Genomic DNA, 22401 nt, shown 5'->3' on the forward strand with positions numbered 1-22401 from the left:
GGAGGAGCTTTAATTTCAGGATTTACTGATCCATACCTTTCAATTGTGGATAGATTAAAATAACCAGACATTTGAATTCATTTCAAAACTTTTACTTTTTGGTTGGTCAATTCACTTTAGAAATACTCAATGTTTTGTCATCATCAAAAAGGGGGAGATTGTGGAGTGATTGATTATGACCCTATTTGATTTTGATGAGCTCAAAGCATTTGAGTATATCTTATGTTTACTAATAAATTCAATCTAGTGTTTCAGTGAAATTCTTGTAAAATTATGGTTAAGTGTCTCTAGATTTGGTTCAAGACATTTTGGATAAGTTAAGAAGTCAATTTGAACTAAAGTCTGATACTCGAGTCGACTCCGGAAGATTATGAGTCGACTCCAAGCGTATCAGAGGCACTGGCACAGGCTCGAGTCGACTCCTATGCATTACGAGTCGACTCCGACTGAGAACAAACAGACGAACAGAAAGGTACAACTCAAAACCTGTCAGCGAGTCGACTCCTGAAGAGGGCGAGTCGACTCCGATGCTTGCCGAGTCGACTCCAGGCTAGTATGAGTCGACTCCAGGGAGTCACAGACAGAAAGTCAGAGAAGGTATTTTAGACCCTGAGAGCCGAGTCGACTCCTGAGGAACGCGAGTCGACTCCGATGGTTGGCAGGTCGACTCTCAAGGAAGCAAGAGTCGACTCTCAGTGTAATACAAGGCAAAAGTCAGAGAGCAACTTTCGGACACTGAGGGCCGAGTCGACTCCCGCAAAAGCCGAGTCGACTCCGAGACAGCGCGACCCCAAAAAGACAGAAGACAGTATTTTGTCTCTGAGACGCGAGTCGACTCCAAGAAAGTTCGAGTCGACTCCAAGGCAGCGCTACTCCAAAAAGACAGAAGACTGTTTTTCGGATACTGAGAGCCGAGTCGACTCCGGAACAGTTCGAGTCGACTCCAAGACTGCACGAGCCAAAAGACAGAAGATCGGGAGTTCGGGCTCTGAGCGCCGAGTCGACTCCCAGAATTCACGAGTCGACTCGAGTGAGCCAAGTTGAAGAATACATCTATGGATTCCTTGGGATGAGTCGACTCCAAAAGTGCCAGGTCAGCTCCAGACTTTGGGGAGTCGACTCCAGGATAAGTCGAGTCGACTCCCAGTCGAGAAGACCACTTTAATTCAAATCCGGAACAGTTGCCGAGCCGACTCCAGAAAAGCATGAGTCGACTCCTGCTACAGCCGAGTCGACTCCAGATCGCGCGAGTCGACTCCGATCCCAACGGACATATTGTCAGGATGTGCAGAATGTGCAGAACGGCTAGTAAAGTGTGTCTAACGGCTAGTTTCCGATGGAAATGGCTTAAATAGCCACAGAGAACTGTAGCAAAGTAGAGAAGTAACATTCCTTTCAAAGAAAACACAATAACTTCATCTGCCAAAGGGATTTCAGCGGAAAAGAAGGAAGAGAGCCATTAACTCCATTCAACCAACTCTTCCCAGCATTAAAGAAGTCTCCTTCTGCCTTCAAGTCTTCAAGACATTCAAGAGGAGACCCAAAGTTCGAGAAGCCCTCCACTACATCATCATAAACTTGTTTGAGGGCTCTTAACTTTTCTATTATTCATATTGCTGAATATCTGCTTATTTAGAAGCTGTATTTTTCTCTTTGTTCTTTCTATCCATTTGGTCCTTACTTGATTCAATCAGGGGATTGAATCAAGGGTGTAAAGGTTTGTTGGTGAGCCTAGGTTGAAACCAACGTGTAAGGGTTCGATTGTGATCCCGAAAAAACAATCGGGTGATTCTAGTCGGTGAGCCTGAGAAAACCGACCGAGTTCGTTGTGACCTCGTAAAACAACAAGTTAGGTTGTGAGCTTGTAAAACAACCGGCTGTAATCCTAGGGGTTATAGTGAATTCCCAAGTGAGGCTTGGGGAGTGGAAGTAGGAGCAAGGGTTAGCTCCGAACCACTATAAAATCTTTGTGTTTGTGATTGCCTTGTCATCTCTTACTTTCATTTCATTCACTGCACATAGCATCTAATTAATTAACTTGCAAAAAGTATTAATTAGTTATCCACAGACATTTTAATTGCAATAATTATTTTAAAACCCAATTCACCCCCCCTCTTGGGTTGTCTATCTGGGCAACAACAGCCTCGACCGAGATCCCCACCTCAGCAGCAGATGCCCCTGGGAAGGAACGAGAACTACACTCCGCTCAATACACCCCGGGCAGACATCCTCATGGAGATAGAAGGTCGAGACTATCTCCAACCTCCACCCCCGATGCGGGAGTCAGAACTCCGACGCCACTTCAGGAAGTACTGCCGCTTCCACCGAGACTACGATCACGACACAGAGGAGTATTTTCGACTCCAGGATGAGATCGAGGCACTCATTCGCCGTGGGGTGCTCAACCGGTTCGTGCAGAACCGGCGTGATGAAAGGAGGCTAGTGGAAAATGCTGCGCCGCCCGAAGATCCAAATGACAACAGGCCCATCGCTGGCACCATCAACACTATAGGAAGAGGCCCGGCTGAAGGGAGCTCGGCTGGAGAATTGATCAGGAGAAGGACCCCTCCAAAGCGTCAACGCACTTTTGAAGTTATATCGTTCTCGGGCGAGGACTTAAAAGGAGTTAAGACTCCTTATGATGACGCTGTGGTCATCTCCATGGTTATAAATAATTTTGATGTAAAGCGTGTTTTGGTTGATAATGGAAGCTCAGCAAACATTTTGTATTATGATGCCTTCCAAAAAATGAGAATGACAGAAGGCCAGCTCCGGAGAACGAATGCTCCACTGGTCGGATTCACCGGAGACTCAGTCTCGGTTGAAGGTGAGATTAGCCTACTTGTCACGATCGGGCTCGCCCCTTGGGAGAGCACCGTGAGGATGGATTTCCTTGTGGTCCGCCTGTCCTCGGTCTACAACGCCATCCTTGGACGACCAGGGCTCAACGCTCTTCGAGCCATGGTCTTGACGTACCATCTGCTCGTGCGGTTCCCTACCGAGCAAGGAGTAGGCGAGGTTCGTGGGCGAGCAGCGGCCGAGGAGGTGGACAAACTCTTCGAAGCCGGCTTCATCCGAGAGGTCTCCAACCCCGACTGGCTTGCCAACGTGGTCTTCGTAAAAAAAACTAATGAAAAATGGCGCATGTGTGTGGACTACACCGATTTGAACAAAGCTTGTCCAAAAGACAGCTTTCCCCTCCCCAGGATCGACCAGCTCGTCGACTCTACCTCGGAACACCAGCTACTGACCTTTGTGGACGCCTTCTCGAGGTACAATCAGATCTGAATGGCACCTGAGGACGAGGAGAAGACGACCTTCATCATCGACAAGGGCCTCTACCGCTACAAAGTGATGCCGTTCGGGTTGAAGAATGCCGGAGCGACATATCAAAGGCTGGTCGGCCAGGTCTTTAAAGACCAAATAGGCCGAAACATGGAGGTCTATGTAGACGACATGCTGGTGAAGAGCCAGACAGCGGAGCATCACATCGCCGATCTCAATGAAGCATTCTCTACCCTCAGGAAGTACCAAATGAAGCTCAACCCCACCAAGTGTGCCTTCGGAGTTACCTCGAGCAAGTTCCTCAATTTTGTGGTAACTGTGGAGTGATTGATTATAATCCTATTTCATTTTGATGAACTCAAAGCATTTGAGTATATCTTATGTTATAATAATGAATTCAATCTAGTGTTTCAGGCAAATATTTGTGAATTTATGTTTAAGTGTCTCTAGCTTTGGTTCAATATAGTTTAGCTAAGTATGAAACTCAGTTTGAACCAAAGTCTGAAGCTCGAGTCGACTCCGGAAGATTACGAGTCGACTCCAAGTGTTTCAGAAGTTCTGGCACATGCTCGAGTCGACTCCGGTACACTACGAGTCGACTCCGACTGAGAACTGACAGAAGGACAGAAAGTTGATTTTCAGACCCTGTCAGCGAGTCGACTCCAGAAGGGTTCGAGTCGACTCCGATGGTTGCCGAGTCGACTCCCGACGTTTCCGAGTCGACTCCAAAGGGTAACAGAAGAAAGACAGAACGATGTATTTTAGACCCTGCAACCGAGTCGACTCCAGAAGGTTACGAGTCGACTCCGAAGTTTGGCGAGTCGACTCCTAGTTACGTCCGAGTCGACTCTCAGAGGAAAGCAAGACTAAAAGTCAGAGAACCAACTTCGGGGACTCTGAGAGCCGAGTCGACTCCAAGTGCTCCAGAGTCGACTCCCAAGTCAGCCGAGTCGACTCCAAGACGATCCGAGTCGACTCCGAGGCAGTTCAACTCCAAAGACAGAAGATCAGTTTTTGGGCTCTGAGAGCCGAGTCGACTCCAAGATCCGAGTCGACTCGAGAAAGAAATGTAGAAAAATAGATCTCTGGAACCCTGAGAACGAGTCGTCTCCAGAGGGCCGAGTCATCTCCGGACATTGGCGAGTCGACTCCAGGTTTGGCCGAGTCGACTCCAAAACGGGACAGCACTTTAATTCAAATCCTGAACAGTGGGCGAGTCGTCTCCAGTAAAGCATGAGTCGACTCCAGCAACAGCCGAGTCGACTCCAGATCGAGCGAGTCGACTCCGACCCCAACAGATACATTGTCAGGAGTTGCAGATTGTGCAGAACGGCCACAAATTAGTGTCTAACGGCTAGTTTTCAATGGAGACTGCTTAAATAGCCAGAGTGAACAGTAGTAGACACCAAGAGAGCTATTTTATTCAAACAAAAAGGGATTTCCACCTACCAAAGGCTCTCAAGAGTAAATACAAGAGAAAGAAGAAAGAAGTGCATTGAACTCCATCCAACAAACTCTTTCCTTCGCATTCAAGGCTCTCCTTCTGACATCAAATCTTTAGCGCATTCAAAGAGGAGACTCAGAGTTCGAGAAGCCCCTTTCTTCCTCTTCCAAAATCTGTTTGAGGGCTTCTAACTCTTCTCTTTTCATATTGTTTAATATTTGCTTATTAAGAAGCTTTCCTTGTAACTTTTCCCAAACTATTTTCTTACTTGATTCAATCAGGGGATTGAATCAAGGGTTGTAAGGTTTGTTGGTGAGCCGAAGTTAAAACCAACGGTATAAGGGTTCGATTGTGATCCCGGGAAAATAATTGGGTGGTTCTAGTCGGTGAGCCTGTGAAAACCGACCGAGTTCGTTGTGATCTCGTGAAAACAACAAGTTGGGTTGTGAACTTGTAAAACAACCGGCTGTAATCCTAGGGATTATAGTGAACTCCCAAGTGAAGCTTGGGGAGTGGACGTAGGAGCAAGGGTTAGCTCCGAACCACTATAAAACCTCTTGTGTTTGTAATTGGTTCATTGTCTCTTCCATCCTCTCCACTCACTACAACTAGTAATCTAATTAATTTGTCTGCAATAATCTTAATTAGTTACTCATTAAGTTTTAATTTGCAATTATTACTTAAAACCCAATTCATCCCCCCTCTTGGGTTGTCTTCTTGGGCAACAAGTGGTATCAGAGCAGGAGCTCTTCTATTAAAAGGGTAAAAGATCAAAATGACAACCCCTTTTGGATCTTCACTTATTGAGGGGCAATCCACCCATAGGCCTCCATTCTTCAATGGAACCGACTATCCCTATTGGAAGGCTAAGATAAGGATATTTATCCAAGCCCAAGACTATGAGATTTGGAGCATCATAGTTAATGGACCATACATTCCTTCTATTTTTGTAGATAACATTACTATTCCCAAGCTTGAAAAAGATTGGGATGACAATGATAGAAGGAAGGCACAACTAAATGCCAAAGCGATGAATGTGCTTTATTGTGCCTTAGACCGTAATGAATTCAATAGAGTCTCTACTTGCAATTCTGCAAAAGAGATATGGGACAGACTTGAAGTGACCCACAAGGGCACGAATCAAGTCAAGGAATCTAAAATAAACATGCTGGTTCATAAGTATGAACTATTTAAAATGGATTCTAATGAAACTATCACTTGCATGTTTACTAGATTTACTGATATTGTCAATGGTCTAAAAAGCCTTGGCAAAAGTTATGCTAACAGTGACCTTGTTAGGAAAATTCTTCGATCTTTGCCAAGGTCATGGGAAGCCAAGGTAACGGCAATCCAAGAAGCCAAGGACTTGAACAAGCTGCCACTCGAGGAGCTTCTTGGATCCCTGATGACGCATGAGCTCACGATGAAACAACACAGCGAAGAAGAATCCTCTCATAAGAAAAAGGTAATAGCCCTCAAATCTACTTCTTCTAACAAAGATCCATCTTGCAGAGCAGCAGTGAAGAAGAAGACAATGAGGGAGATGATGATGAGGCTCTTCTCGTGCGAAAGTTCAGAAAATTCATCAACCGGAAGAAGTCCTTTCATCAGAGGCGAGGTCCCTCAAGTTCCTACAACAAGGACAAAGGTAAGGAAAGGGAAAGTGAGGGAATCGGTTGCTATAAATGCAAGAAACCGGGACATTTCAGAATCGACTGTCCCTTACTGAAGAAGAGCATCAAATACAAGAAGAAGAAAGCTCTTGTCACCACCTTGACAGACTTCGATCAATCATCATCATCATCGGATGAAGAACAAGAAGAAAAAGCAAATTTTTGCTTCATGGAAATGATAATGAGGTAATATATGAAACACATTTAGATTTTACCTTTGATGAATTGTATGATGCTTTTAATGAACTAATGGATGAATATAAGACAATAAACCTTAAAAATAAAGAATTGAAACTAACTAATCAATCTTACACTCATAAGCACGATACATTAATTAAGGACAAGAACTCTATCATCAAGGAAAACTTAGAACTTAAAACAAGCAACCAATTGCTAATTCAAAAAACTAATACTTTAATTAAAGATAACAAAAGACTAACTAAGGAAGTTTCAGAACTTAAAAACAGTAACCGAACTCTAAAAGATAACTTTACAAAAGATCTAAATTCACTAAAAACAGAAAAACTAAACTTAACAAAAGAACTTGAAAAGTATAAACCTATAGTTGAGAAGTTTACCTTTAGTTCTGAAAAACTAGACATGATACTTAATAGTCAAAGAGCTGTATTTAGTAAAGCCGGCTTAGGGTATAAGCCTAACAACAAACAAAAATTTTTTTAAAACTTTTTTGTAAAGGCCGGAGAAAGCAAAACCAAAAATGCAACTTGTTTTCGTTGTGGTAAAGTAGGACATATAGCTAATGTGTGTAATCACAAAAAATCTGAAATTAAAAGAAAGATTAAAAAGATTTGGGTTCCAAAAGGAACCAACGTTACTAACCTTGAAGGACCCAAGAAAACTTGGGTACCTAAGATTGTATGATTTCCTTGTGTAGGAGTGTCTTGCAGCCAAGGTCGACAAAAACTGTTGGTACTTGGATAGTGGCTGCTCAAGACACATGACGGGTGACAAGGAGCAATTCTTCACCCTAGAGCCTAAGAAGGGAGGTGCTGTGACATTTGGAGACAATAACCAAGGTCACATCATTGGTATAGGTAAAGTACAAATCACCTCTTCAACCTTCGTTGATAATGTATGATTTGTAGATGGTCTTAAGCATAACTTACTTAGCGTTAGTCAATTATGTGATAGAGGTTTTGATGTTTTGTTTAAGCCATCTTTATGCATCATAACCAACTCAATTGACAATGGCTTAGTATTTAAAGGAATTAGACGTGGTAACGTCTATGTAGTAGAGCTTGAAGATCTTGCTAAAAACAGTCCTTGCTTAGTAGCTAGTGATACTAAGGTTGATGATGCAAGTTGGTTATGGCACCGTAAATTAGGTCATGCAAGTATGGATACAATATCTAAATTAGTTAAAAGAGATTCTGTAATTGGTTTGCCAAAACTAAAATTTGAGAAAAATAAAATTTATGATGCATGTCAATATGGCAAACAATCTAGGAGCTCTTTTAAATCCATAAATTGTGTCACTACTACTAGACCCCTTGAACTACTACACATGGATCTATTTGGACCAACTAGAACCACAAGTCTTGGTGGAAACAAATATGGTCTTGTTATTGTAGATGATTTTTCTAGATATACATGGGTCATGTTTTTAGCTCATAAAGATGAAGCATTTTCTGTATTTAAGAAATTTCATAAGGAAGTAACTAACGCAAGAAATGCTTCAGTTATAGCTATTAGGAGTGATCATGGAACAGAATTTGAAAATCATCTATTTGATGAATTCTGTAGTAAAAAGGGGATAAATCATAATTTCTCTGCACCTAGGATACCACAACAAAATGGAGTTGTGGAAAGAAAGAATAGAATCCTAGAGGAAATGGCTAGGACCATGTTGTGTGAAAGTGACCTCCCAAAGTATTTTTGGGGAGAAGCTATTAACACATCATGCCATATATTAAATAGAGTTTTACTGAGACCAATTATAAAGAAAACACCTTATGAATTTTGGAGAGATAGAAAACCCAAAGTAAGCTATTTTCATGTTTTTGGGTGTAGGTGTTTCATTCACAATAATGGGAAAGATAACTTAGGTAAATTTGATTCCAAATCTGATGAGGGTATCTTTTTGGGATACTCTGCATCAAGTAAGGCTTATAGAGTCTTCAACAAAAGAACCCTTGTTATTGAAGAGTCTATACATGTTGTTTTTGATGATACTAATGATGTCTCTTCTAGCAAGAGAGTAGCTCTTGATGATGATGCAGGAATACTTGAGAAAAAGTTAGACGATATGACATTACAAGAGAATGAACCGAAGCAAATTGGAGAAACCTCAACAAGCCAAGAGGTAATTGATGATCATGGGCTTACAAAAGCTTGGAGGTATGCATACGGTCATCCTAAAGAATTAATACTAGATGATCCATCACAACCTATTCGAACTAGAGCTTCTCTTAGGAACTTAAATAATCACCTAGCTTTTGTTTCGCACTTAGAACCTAAAAACATTGGAGAAGCTGAAAATGATGTAAATTGGATAAATGCTATGCAAGAGGAACTAAATCAATTTACTAGAAACAAGGTATGGAATTTGGTAGAAAGACCCACTGAATACTCAATAATAGGAACTAAATGGATATACAAAAATAAACTTGATGAAAATGGAGTTGTGATTAGGAACAAGGCTAGACTAGTAGCAAAGGGCTATAATCAAGAAGAAGGTATAGACTTTGATGAGACTTTTGCTCCTGTAGCTAGACTTGAAGCAATTAGATTGTTACTAGCATTTGCATGCTCTAAAGACTTCAAACTATTTCAAATGGATGTAAAAAGTGCCTTTTTGAATGGGTATATTAATGAGGAGGTGTATGTAGAACAACCTCCTGATTTTGAAAATCATCAATACCCCAATCATGTTTATAAACTAAACAAAGCACTTTATGGTCTAAAACAAGCTCCTAGAGCATGGTATGAAAGACTTAGCAAATTTCTATTAGACCATGAATTTTCTAGAGGGAATGTTGATACAACACTGTTTTTAAAGAAGAAAAACAAAGATATGTTAGTAGTACAGATTTATGTAGATGATATTATTTTCGGTGCTACTAACAATCGCCTCTGCGAAGAATTTGCTGACTTAATGCAGAGTGAATTTGAAATGAGCATGATGGGAGAGCTGAACTATTTCCTCGGGCTCCAAATCAAACAATCTAAAGAAGGCATCTTCATCAATCAAGCAAAATACATCAAGGAGATACTTAAGAAGTTTGATATGGATGGAAACAAGCCAATCAACACACCCATGAGTTCATCATGCAAACTAGACAAAGATGAATCAGGTAAATCAGTAGATCAAAAGATGTATAGAGGTATGATAGGATCTTTATTATATCTTACAACAAGTAGACCTGATATCATGTTTAGTGTATGCATGTGTGCTAGATATCAATCTAATCCTAAGGAATCACACCTAATTGCAGTTAAGAGAATTTTTAAATATCTCATAGGAATAAAAAACATAGGTCTATGGTACTCTAAAAAATCAAGCATAAACTTAATAGGGTACACTGATTCAGACTTCGCTGGCTGTAAACTTGATAGAAAAAGCACCAGCGGGTCATGTCAATTCTTAGGAGAAAATTTAATCTCTTGGTTTAGCAAGAAACAAAACTCGGTTGCACTATCTACGGAGGAAGCCGAATATGTTGCTGCCGGGAGTTGTTGTGCTCAAATCTTGTGGATTAAACAACAACTTGAAGATTATGGCCTTAAACAAGATAAAATTCCCATAAATTGTGATAATACGAGTGCCATTAATCTAACTAAAAATCCAATTCAGCATTCAAGAACTAAACACATCGAGATAAGACATCACTTCATAAGAGATCATGTACTGAATGGTGATGTGACACTTCAATTTGTTTGTACTGATGATCAACTTGCTGATATCTTCACAAAACCTTTGAGTGAAGATCGATTTTGTATACTTAGAAGAGGGTTAGGAGTGATTGATCCATTCTAGTGATACTTTCCTCTAATTCATTGATTTTGGTGATTAGCTTATGTTAGACATAGGGTTTCTTATCTATGATCATCAAATCAGTTCTTAAATCTTTGATAGTTCCATAACTCTCTCTTTTGGCACGGAAATAACAAGTTTTTTGATTATGTGCCAGAGTTCGAGTCGACTCGAAAAGATTTTAGAGTCGGCTCGTAGGCGAGTCGACTCGCGCATATTTGGGAGTCAACTCGAGGTCGAGTCGACTCGCGACTTACCAGAGTCGACTCGAGGTCGGGAATCCGACTTTTAACCCTAAGCGGAATGTTTTTCTCTTCACTTCTATTTTCAGCCGCCACTGTTCCAAAACCCTAGAGTCGTCTCCGACCTCGTCTCCGACCCGTTCTAGGTCCTCTCCGTCGAGTTTTCCTCCATTTTTCTTGTCCATCACTCCGTGTTTAGGTCAAAAATGCCTAGGAAAGCCGTTGTCCCAAGCCGGAAGAGACCCTTCTCCGCGAGTGGGGCCGAGCGACGGTCCAAGGCTCGGAACGAACCCATGAGGCCACCACCTCCGGTTCCTTCCCCGCCTAGGCCAGTTCCCTCGCGCTCATGCGCCGGAAAGGTTGTCTCTACCGGGAGGCAAGTCAACTTTGACTTCCTCTCCCGGGAAGGGTTCAACCTAGGGCATCACCTTAGGGCCCAGGGCTTAGAGTTCTTTTGTTCTCTTGACCTCCCTACCTATCCAGGGTTAGTTAGGAAATTTTACGGTACTGTCGCACGGGGTAGCGGCGGTATCCAGGGGACTGTAGCGGGTGCCCCAGTTTTCATTTTCGAGGACTTCATTGCTCGAGTCCTCCATCTCTCCAGAGAGGGGATCTTTCCCACACACCCCTCAGATAGGACAGAGGCCCTTACGGCCATCTTAGGGAGTCCACCTCAGTCCCCCATAGAGGAGGTGTTCGCAAATCAGCTTTAAGCTGAAATGCGGCTTCTCCTAAGTATCATTTCTAGGACTCTCTTCCCCAAAACTGGTAGGTTTGACTTCATCTCAGAGAGAGACCTAGCTTTGATGTTCCACATACTCCAAGACACTCCTATCAACTTCCCTAAACTCATCTACAAGTATCTCTGTGAACCCCTAGACAAACCTAGGTTGAGTCTCCCATATGGAATGCTATTCACTCTTATCTTTAGGGAGTTAGAGGTTCCTATCCCTGAGGGGGAACCCTCTCGCTCACTGCGTTTTACAGATCGCATGGGTGAGGGGACCTTCCATCGGATGGGATTCCACAAGGTCGGGGGAGTCTGGGTACGGAAACTGTTACGGGGGAACTTAGCCACCACGCCCCACGTGACCAGCGCGCGCGCCCAGGAAGACTACGGCTGCCCCTTGATCCAGCAATCCGACCTCGGGTCGGATATCTTCGGCTCCGCAGCCCGACCCCGAGTCGGCTGCCCCTTGATCCAGCAATCCGACCTCGGGTCGGATATCTTCGGCTCCGCAGCCCGACCCCGAGTCGGCTCCCCCTTGATCCAGCAATCCGACCTCGGGTCGGATATCTTCGGCTCCGCAGCCCGACCCCGAGTCGGCTGCCCCTTGATCCAGCAATCCGACCTCGGGTCGGATATCTTCGGCTCCGCAGCCCGACCCCGAGTCGGCTGCCCCTTGATCCAGCAATCCGACCCCGAGTCGACAATCTCTCGACAACGACAGACTGTTCCTCTGAGGCACGCCGCGGCCCCCTGCTCCACTACTCCCTGCAACGGCCGTATCCGGCGCTGCCCCACGATCCCCTGTAACAGCCGTACAAAGCGGAGCTCCACTATGCCCTGCCATGGCTGTACCCAGCGCTGCCCCACGACGCCCTGTAACGGCCATGTCAGTGGCAGCCCCATCGTGCCACATGATGACGAATCCCTGGAAAAACCCCCCAGCCTGATATATATGAGGCTGGGGGGGAAGGGGGGGGTAAGATATATCTTCCAGAGTATCAACTCACCTACTACCTTCTCCTTCTCCTTCTCCTTCGATCTCCTCTGACTTGATCGTCGGAGGGCCCCCACTACCCCGGTAGTGGTGCGAGGCTTGTTTGCAGGTTTCACGGCGGAAGGCGGAGCGCAACCAAAGCAACTCAAAGGGAACCCCGTTCACATCGCTGTGCCAATCGTTCTCGGTTTGGACCACCAGCAACAGTTGGCGCTAGAGGAAGGGCCCGAATCTCAGAGCGATCGTAATGGCACGGCGAGGTGGTCGTGGAGCTTCCAATGCTTCCGGTCGCGGGGCCTCTCGCGCCACTGGCCGGGAGGCCGCTGCATCCCCAACACGCTCTCAGCAACACTCCACCGCCCCACCGCCCATTCAGATGGTCGAAGCCGCCCAGTTCGACCAGCTAACCCAGCAGGTCCGCACCCTCGCGGAGGCGGTGCAGAATCTGCAGGGTGCGACGTCCCGGGCGCCGCAGCAGGCTCAGGAGCCGCCGCTGCCTGAGCGTTCGCCTGTCCTCCTCAACCCGCGTTCCTTCCTCTCCCATGAGGAGGAGCGCCGGCGCGAGGAGGATTCTCGAGCACGCTCCATTCTGCCGGGACCTTCCCACCGGAGCTGCGCGGGGTACGAGAGGTGGGCCCGGGCGCGTTCCCAGACCCCCCAGTCCTCGAGGAACCCGCGCTCCAGTCGGTCCCCCTCTCGCCGCTCCTTGTCTCCCACCCGCCGGTCGCGTTCCCTGGACCGGCGGGTGGACGATCTCCACCGACAACTCCAGGTCCTGAAGGGCCATTCCAAAGATCCCTTCGCCGACTTAGAGATCTCCTCCCAGCCGGCGCTCGCCTCGAGGATCCTGCGGACCCCGAATCCGTCGGGGTTCAAAATGCCGGCGATCGAGCCCTATGACGGGGCGGCGGACCCGCGGGATCACGTCGAGAGTTTCAGGACCCTTATGCTCCTCCACGGAGCATCAGATCCCCTTCTCTGCAAGGCTTTCCCGGCAACCCTCCGTGGCCCGGCGAGGGCATGGTTCGCCGGGCTGGAGGCTGACTCAATCCGGTCCTTCGACCAGTTCACTCGCCTCTTCATCACTCATTTCGCCGTCAGTAGCCGGCGGCGACTGGTCTCCGACTCCCTCTTTGATGTCCGGCAAAACGAGGGAGAAAGCCTGCGGGATTATCTTACCCGCTTCAACAGGGCTACGTTGGAGGTCCGGAACCTGAGTCAGGAGGTAGCTCTTTCAGCCCTGAAGCGTGGCTTCCAGAAGGGCAGACTCACCTTCTCCCTGGACAAACGCCTGCCGCGGAGCTTCCCAGAGCTGTTGTCCCGGGCGAACCAGTATGCGGACGCCGAGGAGGCGGCCGCCTACCGGAGCAAGGAGGCCGCCGAGATCCCACAAAAGCTTGGGAAGAAAAGGCGGAAAGAGGCACGCCAGAGGAGGAGCCCGACGCCGGCGAAGAACCACGGCGCCCCACACCCTCGTTCTCCGCCCCGACGTTTCAACCGGTACACCCCTCTCCTGACTCCCCGGGCCCAGATTCTTATGGAGATCAAGGGGCGGGAGGACCTCCCGGCCCCGAGACAGATACGAAGGATCCCTGGAAAGAGGCCCTCCCGGGCGTACTGTGAGTACCACCGAGACCACGGCCACGACACAGAGGACTGCTTCCAGCTTCGGGACGAGATCGAGGCTCTTATCCGTCGGGGGTGTCTCGGTCGATATGTGAGCGACCGACGTCCCCCCGCAGACCCGCGTTCAGCCGACCCGGCTCCTCCGGAGCCTCGGGAGCAGAATCGACCCGTTGCGGGCGTGATCCACACTATCACTGGGGGCTGCTCTCGGCCCGTGGGGAACGCAGGAGGCTCGACGGAAGCGTCAGGGACGGCCGTCGTAAAGAGGCAGAAGGTCGGCAATGTAATCACCTTTTCTGATGAGGATGTAAAGGGGGTTCAGACTCCCCACGATGACGCCATGGTGATCTCCCTCACTATGGCAAACTATGATGTAAGGCGTGTTCTTGTGGATAGTGGAAGCTCAGCTGATATTTTGTTTTACGAGGCCTTCCAAAAGATGAGCTTGTCCAGACAGTTGTTGCACAAAATGTCCACCCCCCTCGTAGGATTCACCGGTGACGCTGTCCCGGCGGAAGGTGTCGTTGAGCTGCCTGTGACTGCGGGCGTCGCACCCGCAGAAGCCACGGTGCGACTCGGGTTCTTGGTCGTCCGTGTTCCCTCGGCCTACAACGCTATCCTCGGGCGACCCGGGCTGAACGCCCTTCGCGCGGTGGTCTCCACGTACCACTTGCTTATGCGGTTCCCCACGGCGGTCGGGATCGGAGAGGTCCGAGGTGACCAACCGACCGCACGGCAATGTTTTCTAGCAACCCTCAAAGGGAAGAAGCCCGTGGAAGCCCTAAGCGTCGAGTCCCTTGATGCCAGAGACGAGGTGGCCTTGCGGCAGGGGGAGCCAGCCGAGGGGGTGGTCGAAGTCCCCCTTGAGGAAGGCCGCCCCGACCGGGCGGTCCGGGTCGGCGCCAATCTCGACCCGGGAGCTCGGGCCCGGTTGGTGGAATTCCTCCGAGCCAATGCCGATGTATTTGCCTGGTCGGCGGCCGATGTACCTGGGATCGACCCGGAGGTCATTTCTCACGCCCTCAACGTCGACCCGACCCACCGACCAATAAAGCAGAAGAAGAGACACTGTGCCCCAGATCGGATCCGGGTGGTCGACCAGGAGGTAGACAAGCTCTTGGAGGCAGGATTCATAAGGGAGGTAAGCTACCCCGAGTGGCTGGCAAATGTTGTACTTGTCCGGAAGGCGAGCGGGAAGTGGAGGATGTGCGTCGACTATACCGACCTGAACAAGGCGTGCCCTAAGGATAGCTTTCCGCTTCCGCGAATAGACCAACTGGTCGACGCGACTTCCGGATATCAGCTGCTGTCTTTCATGGATGCCTTCTCCGGTTACAACCAGATAATGATGGCCCCACAGGACGAGGAGAAAACTGCCTTTATAACAGACCGGGGGCTGTACTGCTACAAGGTAATGCCCTTCGGTCTGAAGAATGCTGGCGCCACTTACCAGCGCCTCGTCAACAAAATCTTCAAAGAGCAAATCGGCCGGAACATGTAGGTGTACGTGGACGATATGCTGGTGAAGAGCCGCCATGCAGACCAGCACATCGTGGATTTGGAGGAGACTTTCACCACCTTGCGGAAGTTTTGCATGAAGCTGAACCCAGCGAAGTGCGCCTTCGGCGCTTCGGCCGGGAGGTTCCTCGGTTTCATTGTCAACCAGCGGGGTATCGAAGCCAACCCGGACAAAATCAAGGCCATCCAAGGTATGTCCCCTCCGACCAAAGTAAAGGAGGTTCAGGAGCTCGCTGGAAGGGTCGCCGCGCTTGGACGATTTGTGGCAAAATCGGCCGAACGCTGCCAACCATTCTTCAAGGTGTTAAAACGCCCGAAAGACTTCCTCTGGACGGCCGAATGTCAAGCAGCATTCGACCAGCTCAAGGAATACCTGGCGTCTCCTCCCCTACTGTCCAAGCCGCAAGAAGGGGAGATGCTCTGCCTCTATCTGGCGGTCTCCCCAACCGCGGTCAGTGCGGTGCTGGTTCGGGAAGAGGCAAAGCTCCAGAAGCCTGTGTACTACATCAGCCGGGTCCTACGGGATGCCGAGACGCGGTACACGAAGGCTGAAAAGATCGCCTTCGCGCTGCTGACCGCGACCAGGAGGCTTCGCCCCTATTTCCAGGCTCATTCGGTCACCCTCTTAACCGATCAACCACTACGGCAGATCCTCAGCAACCCCGAGAATGCGGGACGACTGGTGAAGTGGGCAGTAGAACTCGGTGAGTTCGACATCCGCTACCAGCCTCGACCCGCCATCAAGGCCCAGGTGCTTGCGGACTTCCTCGCTGAGTGCACGGTGCAGGAGGCGGAACCTAGACCGCCTGAAACGCCCAGCCTCGACCTCCCGATCTGGACGCTTCACATCGATGGGTCGTCGAACCCCGAGGGTGGAGGGGCCGGGCTGGTCCTTACCAGTCCTGATGGAGTGATAGCCGAGTATGCCTTGAGGTTTGGATTTCCAGTGACCAACAATGAGGCGGAGTACGAGGCCCTAGTCACGGGACTCAAACTCACCAGGGAGCTCGGCATTCGGCGTTTGAAGGTCTTCACCGACTCCCAGCTGGTGGTCGGGCAGGTTCGTGGGGAGTTCGAGGCCCGGAGCCCGACCATGCAGGACTACGTCCGGAAGGTGCAAGCACTCATTCCCGACCTCGGCAGTGTCGACATCCAGCAGGTCCCCAGAAGCGAAAATGCCAGGGCCGACAGGTTGTCCCGCTTGGTGGGCACAGAGGCGCACAACTTGTCGAGGGCAATCTACCTGGAGACCCTGGATGCCCCGAGCATCGACGAGGCTGGAGCGGTAATGGCGATTGATCCGGAGCCGTCTTGGATGGACCCGCTCGTCGCCTACCTCGCCGAAGGGATCCTCCCTGAAGACGAAGATCAAGCTCGGCGACTTGTCAAGAAGTCCGCCCACTACGTACTCTATGAAGGGAGGCTGTATCGGACCTCGTTCACCGCCCCCCTCTTAAGGTGCCTCCGCCCCTCGGAGGCGGCCTACGTCCTCGGCGAAGTCCATGAGGGCGTCTGCGGATCGCACTTGGGGGCTAGGTCCTTAGCGCACAAGATCATGAGGCAAGGCTATTATTGGCCTACCTTGTTGGAGGACTCGAAGGATCACGTACGGAAATGCGACGCCTGCCAGCGCCACGCCAACGTCCAGAGAGTACCTTCTGTCCCCTTGGCACCAATCACCGCGCCTGCACTTATATTTATAGCCAAACTGTGGCCCCCCGGTCGTTCCGATGCGGGTGGCTCCAATAAAGGCGGGCGCACCGAATCCGGAGCCGTTCCAGCTCTCGAGGCGTATCCTCCCACGATCTCCTAAGCGTCGTTCTCCTTAATTACATTCCTCATGCAGGACACTCCGGGCGGTGTGTATCCCACGGCCCACGTATCTCCGCTCGCGCCCAGGCCGCATCCGCCTCGAAGAACGCGCGTATCGCGGCCGCTTAACTGACACTCCTTGCAAGCAGCAACTGGCGATCCGATTTTCCAGGTAACGCCTCAATTAGCATTTAATACCCTTCTGGTGTTCCCCAGGCGACGCTTGGAGAAGAGGAGAAACACGATCGTAGCTGGCCACGGAGAAATCCCGTCGAGCGGCAAGCGACAGGCGCGTGGCCAACGAGCGGAATTTCCCGAGGCTCGGCCCTCGGATGCCAGGCTAACCCGATGATCATCCCGGGAGCAGACTAGCCTGAAGCCCCGACCGGTCGCCTCGGCTTGCGCCAGCCTTGGCCGACCAACGAGCGGAATTTCTCGAGGCTCGGCCCTCGGATGCCAGGCTAACCCGATGATCATCCCGGGAGCAGACTAGCCTGAAGCCCCGACCGGTCGCCTCGTCTTGCGCCAGCCTTGGCCGACCAACGAGTGGAATTTCCCGAGGCTCGGCCCTCGGATGCCAGGCTAACCCGATGATCATCCCGGGAGCAGACTAGCCTGAAGCCCCGACCGGTCGCCTCGGCTTGCGCCAGCCTTGGCCGACCAACGAGCGGAATTCTCCGAGGCACGGCCCTCGGATGCCAGGCTAACCCGATGATCATCCCGGGAGCAGACTAGCCTGAAGCCCCGACCGGTCGCCTCGGCTTGCGCCAGCCTTAGCCGACCAACGAGCGGAATTCTCCGAGGCTCGGCCCTCGGATGCCAGGCTAACCCGATGATCATCCCGGGAGCAGACTAGCCTGAAGCCCCGACCGGTCGCCTCGGCTTGCGCCAGCCTTGGCCGACCAACGAACGGAATTCTCCGAGGCTCGGCCCTCGGATGCCAGGCTAACCCGATGATCATCCCGGGAGCAGACTAGCCTGAAGCCCCGACCGGTCGCCTCGGCTTGCGCCAGCCTTGGCCGACCAACGAGCGGAATTCCCCGAGGCACGGCCCTCGGATGCCAGGCTAACCCGATGATCATCCCGGGAGCAGACTAGCCTGAAGCTCCGACCGGTCGCCTCGGCTTGCGCCAGCCTTGGCCGACTAACGAGCGGAATTCCCCGAGGCTCGGCCCTCGGATGCCAGGCTAACCCGATGATCATCCCGGGAGCAGACTAGCCTGAAGCCCCGACCGGTCGCCTCGGCTTGCGCCAGCCTTGGCCGACCAACGAGCGGAATTCCCCGAGGCACGACCCTCGGATGCCAGGCTAACCCGATGATTATCCCAGGAGCAGACTAGCCTGAAGCCCCGACCGGTCGCCTCGGCTTGCGCCAGCCTTGGCCGACCAACGAGCGGAATTCCCCGAGGCACGGCCCTCGGATGCCAGGCTAACCCGATGATCATCCCGGGAGCAGACTAGCCTGAAGCCCCGACCGGTCGCCTCGGCTTGCGCCAGCCTTGGCCGACCAACGAGCGGAATTCCCCGAGGCACGGCCCTCGGATGCCAGGCTAACCCGATGATCATCCCGGGAGCAGACTAGCCTGAAGCCCCGACCGGTCGCCTCGGCTTGCGCCAGCCTTGGCCAACCAACGAGCGGAATTTCCCAAGGCTCAGTCCTCGGATGCCTGGCCTAACGCCGGAAGAATTTCCTGAGGCCTAACCCTCGGATGCCTGGCCTAGCGCCGGAAGAATTTTCTGAGGCCTAACCCTCGGATGCCTGGCCTAGCGCCGGAAGAATTTCCTGAGGCCTAACCCTCGGATGCCTGGCCTAGCGCCGGAAGAATTTCCTGAGGCCTAACCCTCGGATGCCTGGCCTAGCGCCGGATGAATTTCCTGAGGCCTAACCCTCGGATGCCTGGCCTAGCGCCGGAAGAATTTCCTGAGGCCTAACCCTCGGATGCCTGGGCTAGCGCCGGAGGAACTTCAAGAGTCAGGAGTCGGCGAGGCGCTACCGAGAGTTAAAAAGAGGAAGGATGAAAGTGAAATGAGGAAACACTCTGTTTGCATTAACTTTCGTTGCACCAGGGCCGAGACCCATACAACATGGCAAAACGCCAACATACAAAGAAAAGAACAAAGAAAAATACAGAGGGTCAGCTTGGAGGAACCCCTGGGTCGGGAACGGCGAGCACACCCGCAAGGGGTAGGAAAACAGTTGGAGAATCAGCAGGCAATGGCATCGAAGGGGAGTCGAGGAGGGAGACCCCACTCAGGTCAATTTCGGGGTATCTAGCGGACACCCTCGCCAGGCCTTCATCGAAGCCTAAGACAAAGGAGTCGGACCCCGCGTCCGACATGTCACGGATGAACTCGGCGGACTGACGATAGGCCTGTACCGCCTGACGCCCGATTTCCGCGCTCTTCTCGGCCAGCGCCGCCTCCCCTCGCTCCGTAATCTGAGCTTTCGCCTCCATGACCTTCGCCACAATCCGGTCGTCCGCCTCGGAGGAGACCCTCAGCAGATCGGCCCGAGCCTCCATGTGCTTCGCCTCGGCAGCAACGCGAGCAGCCTCAGTCTCCTCCAGGCGCGAATGAAGCTCCTGGTTGCTCGTGCGGGACTCCTCCAAGGCCGATTCCAATTCGGCCAGCTTGGCTTCAAGAGATCGGGCTCGGTTGCGGGCGTTGTCGGCTGACTGCCGGGCCTTCTCCCACCTCTCCCGGAAGTCGGCAGCCTTTCGGGACTGCTCTTCGGCCCGCTCCTCCGCCTTCCTGATCTCGCCTTCGAGACCCGAGGCAACCTTGAGTTGCTCCTGAGTCTCCAACAGTTGCCTCTCGAGGGCGGCGAAGCCGAGTACCCGCTCTTCGGCCACCTGGAGCCTCGTCTCGAGGTCCCTGGTCGTCCTCCCTGCTGCAGCCTGGCCTCCCTCCTCTACAGCTTTCAGTCGGCTCTCGGCCCTCGCCAGAAGCCTCGCCTGTTCCTCGTGGCTTTCCTCCAGACGGATCATGTACTGGGCGAGCTAAGAGATAGAAAAAATGAGGGTGTCAGGCGGGGATCAATAGAGCCTATAAATGACGAAAGCGGTCAGAAGAACACTCACCGACATGAGACAGACGCAGCTGGCAGCTCCGACGTCAGGGATCCCCATCTGCCGGACCCGCCTACGGTCACTCTCCAGCAGCACCGTCTCGATGAGGTTTCGGGCGCCGGCGAAAGTGAAGGCTGACCCCGACTTCGCCCCGGAGCCGGACGGTGGTTCTACGGCCTTACCCTTACCCATTGCTTGGGGGAGAGTCATGCTGACCGTGCTCGGGGCGGGGGCCGCTCCAGAAATCGACAGGGTCCCGCTCGGCCGGGGCCTCGGCGCGCTCCTTCTCGTATCATCCGAAGCCGACCGAGTCGAAGGCCGGGCTGGGGACCGATTGCGTCCGACCCGGCCGTCTCGGGCGCGCCCGGGTGACGCCTCCGAAAAAGCGGTAGTCTCATCACCGGAGGGCTGATACGGCGTCAACTGTCGGTCCGAGCCCGCGGCGCCCCCCTGATCGGTGGGTCCGGACCCGTCTGTCGGCGTCGGAGTCGCCTGCTGGCGGGACTTCTTCGCCGGTGGGACCCCGCTCGGAGGAGTCCGTTTCTTCCTCCGGACCGCTTCCAGTAGGGATGCCCTACTGACAGCCATCGCCTTGTCCGACCGCATGACGTCGTCGATTTCTGCAAAAAGGACGAGATGGTCGGAGACTGAGAAACTGATGGAAAGAAGAAACGAAAGAGGAGAAAAGAGCTAAAAAAGAAGTGGTGGCGGGCTCACGGTCGGCGGAGACCGAGCTCAGACCGACGTTCACCAAGGCATCCTCGGAAATAAGGCGGGCCACCGGGGGAAGCCGGCCCTCGGCAACCAGCCCCCTCAAGACGGCAACGCCATCGGACTCCTCCCTCGACAACCTCGATAAGCCGATCGGGGACTTCATCGGCGTCTCCCAGGTTGTCCCGATTCCCCAAGAGGGATCTACGTCAATGAAAAAGAAACGCTCCTTCCAGCCGTGATTGGAGGAAGGAGCATCCTTGACGAGGCCGCACCCTCGCCGCGCCCCGAAGTACCACCACCCTCTGTCCCGGGGGTGGCCGTTCAGGGCGTAGCATTTCCAAAAGACATTCAGGGTGGCGGGAACCTCATGCATGCGGCAGAGAACCTGAAAGGCCGTCAGGATACACCATGAGTTCGGCACCAGTTGCGTCGGCGCCACTCTTAAACCCCGAAGCACCTGCACGACTAAGTCCGAGGGGGGAAAGCGGAACTCAGCCCGAAAGATGTCCTCATTGATGGCGACCTTCCCTGGAGGAGGATGGGACATCCTCTCCTCAGGCCCCGGGAGCGTAATGTTGCAGGCTTCGGGAAGGTGGTACCGGGCCACGAACCTATCTAGGTCTTCAGGGACCAGCTCCGACTGAATGCGGTCCGCCCTTACTTCGTCCATCCCTAATGGCCAGTGAACCTACGGTCAGGACGGGGTCAAGAGGGGGGAAGGCACCGGAACGACTGGAGTACACTAACACGAAAGGAGAAAGTACGGAGAGCCCTAAATTGAAGAGTGGGGCAACTCACCGGAAAGGAAGGAAGAACGGCTCTGAGAGCGTCAAAGGAGGAGCAAACGAACAGTTCGGCGGCAAAGGCAGCGGCACAAGAGAGAAACTTGAAGATGCCTGTGAAGAGAAAGGCGGCCGGGGGAGGGCCCCCCGGTTAAATAGGTGGAAAGGCGGGTGACACCTCGGTGACGCCAGAGGACGCCTGGCTGCCGAAAGTTTGTTCGCGCCCCAAAGGCGAATCGACGCCATTAAGGAAGGATGTCCGCCGAAATCCGCAGACCGCCAGATCAGCGACAACTGCCATACGCCATGAAGAAGGCGGGAAGCTCGGAGCGCGCGCGCCTTTCCGAGGGATGGCGGCAATCTCGAAGCATCACTCCCTTCACCCGTTCCCCTCCTGGTTCCAGGCTCGGGAGTGGGGGGCTACTGTTACGGGGGAACTTAGCCACCACGCCCCACGTGACCAGCGTGCGCGCCCAGGAAGACTACGGCTGCCCCTTGATCCAGCAATCCGACCTCGGG

At 51.7% G+C, this 22401-nt stretch overlaps 1 protein-coding gene across 1 annotated transcript; it reads right to left on the reverse strand.

The window, feature by feature from the left end:
* Positions 1 to 6732: 6732 nt before the first annotated feature.
* On the reverse strand, positions 6733 to 20760 carry LOC149751486 (uncharacterized). The gene is made up of 3 exons (XM_089926912.1): positions 20399 to 20760; positions 20013 to 20317; positions 6733 to 6751 (listed from the first exon to the last, which is right to left on the reverse strand). The coding sequence occupies exons 1-3, from the start codon at positions 20594 to 20596 to the stop codon at positions 6733 to 6735; spliced, it is 522 nt and encodes a 173-aa protein (XP_089783038.1). The 5' UTR covers positions 20597 to 20760.
* Between the last annotated feature and the right edge of the window lie 1641 nt (positions 20761 to 22401).

Source organism: Phoenix dactylifera, chromosome 13, assembly GCF_051530095.1.
Source record: "Phoenix dactylifera cultivar Ajwa chromosome 13, Ajwa_hap1_PhDact_Kaust_v1.1, whole genome shotgun sequence".
NCBI lineage: Eukaryota > Viridiplantae > Streptophyta > Magnoliopsida > Arecales > Arecaceae > Phoenix > Phoenix dactylifera.

Bases quoted from the DNA above. Each gene is read 5' to 3' on its own strand.
- LOC149751486 (XM_089926912.1), bottom strand. From the start codon at position 20,596: ATGACTCTCCCCCAAGCAATGGGTAAGGGTAAGGCCGTAGAACCACCG. The intron at 20,318-20,398 runs GTGAGTGTTCTT...TCTATCTCTTAG, and splicing joins GCTGCGTCTGTCTCATGTCG to CTCGCCCAGTACATGATCCG.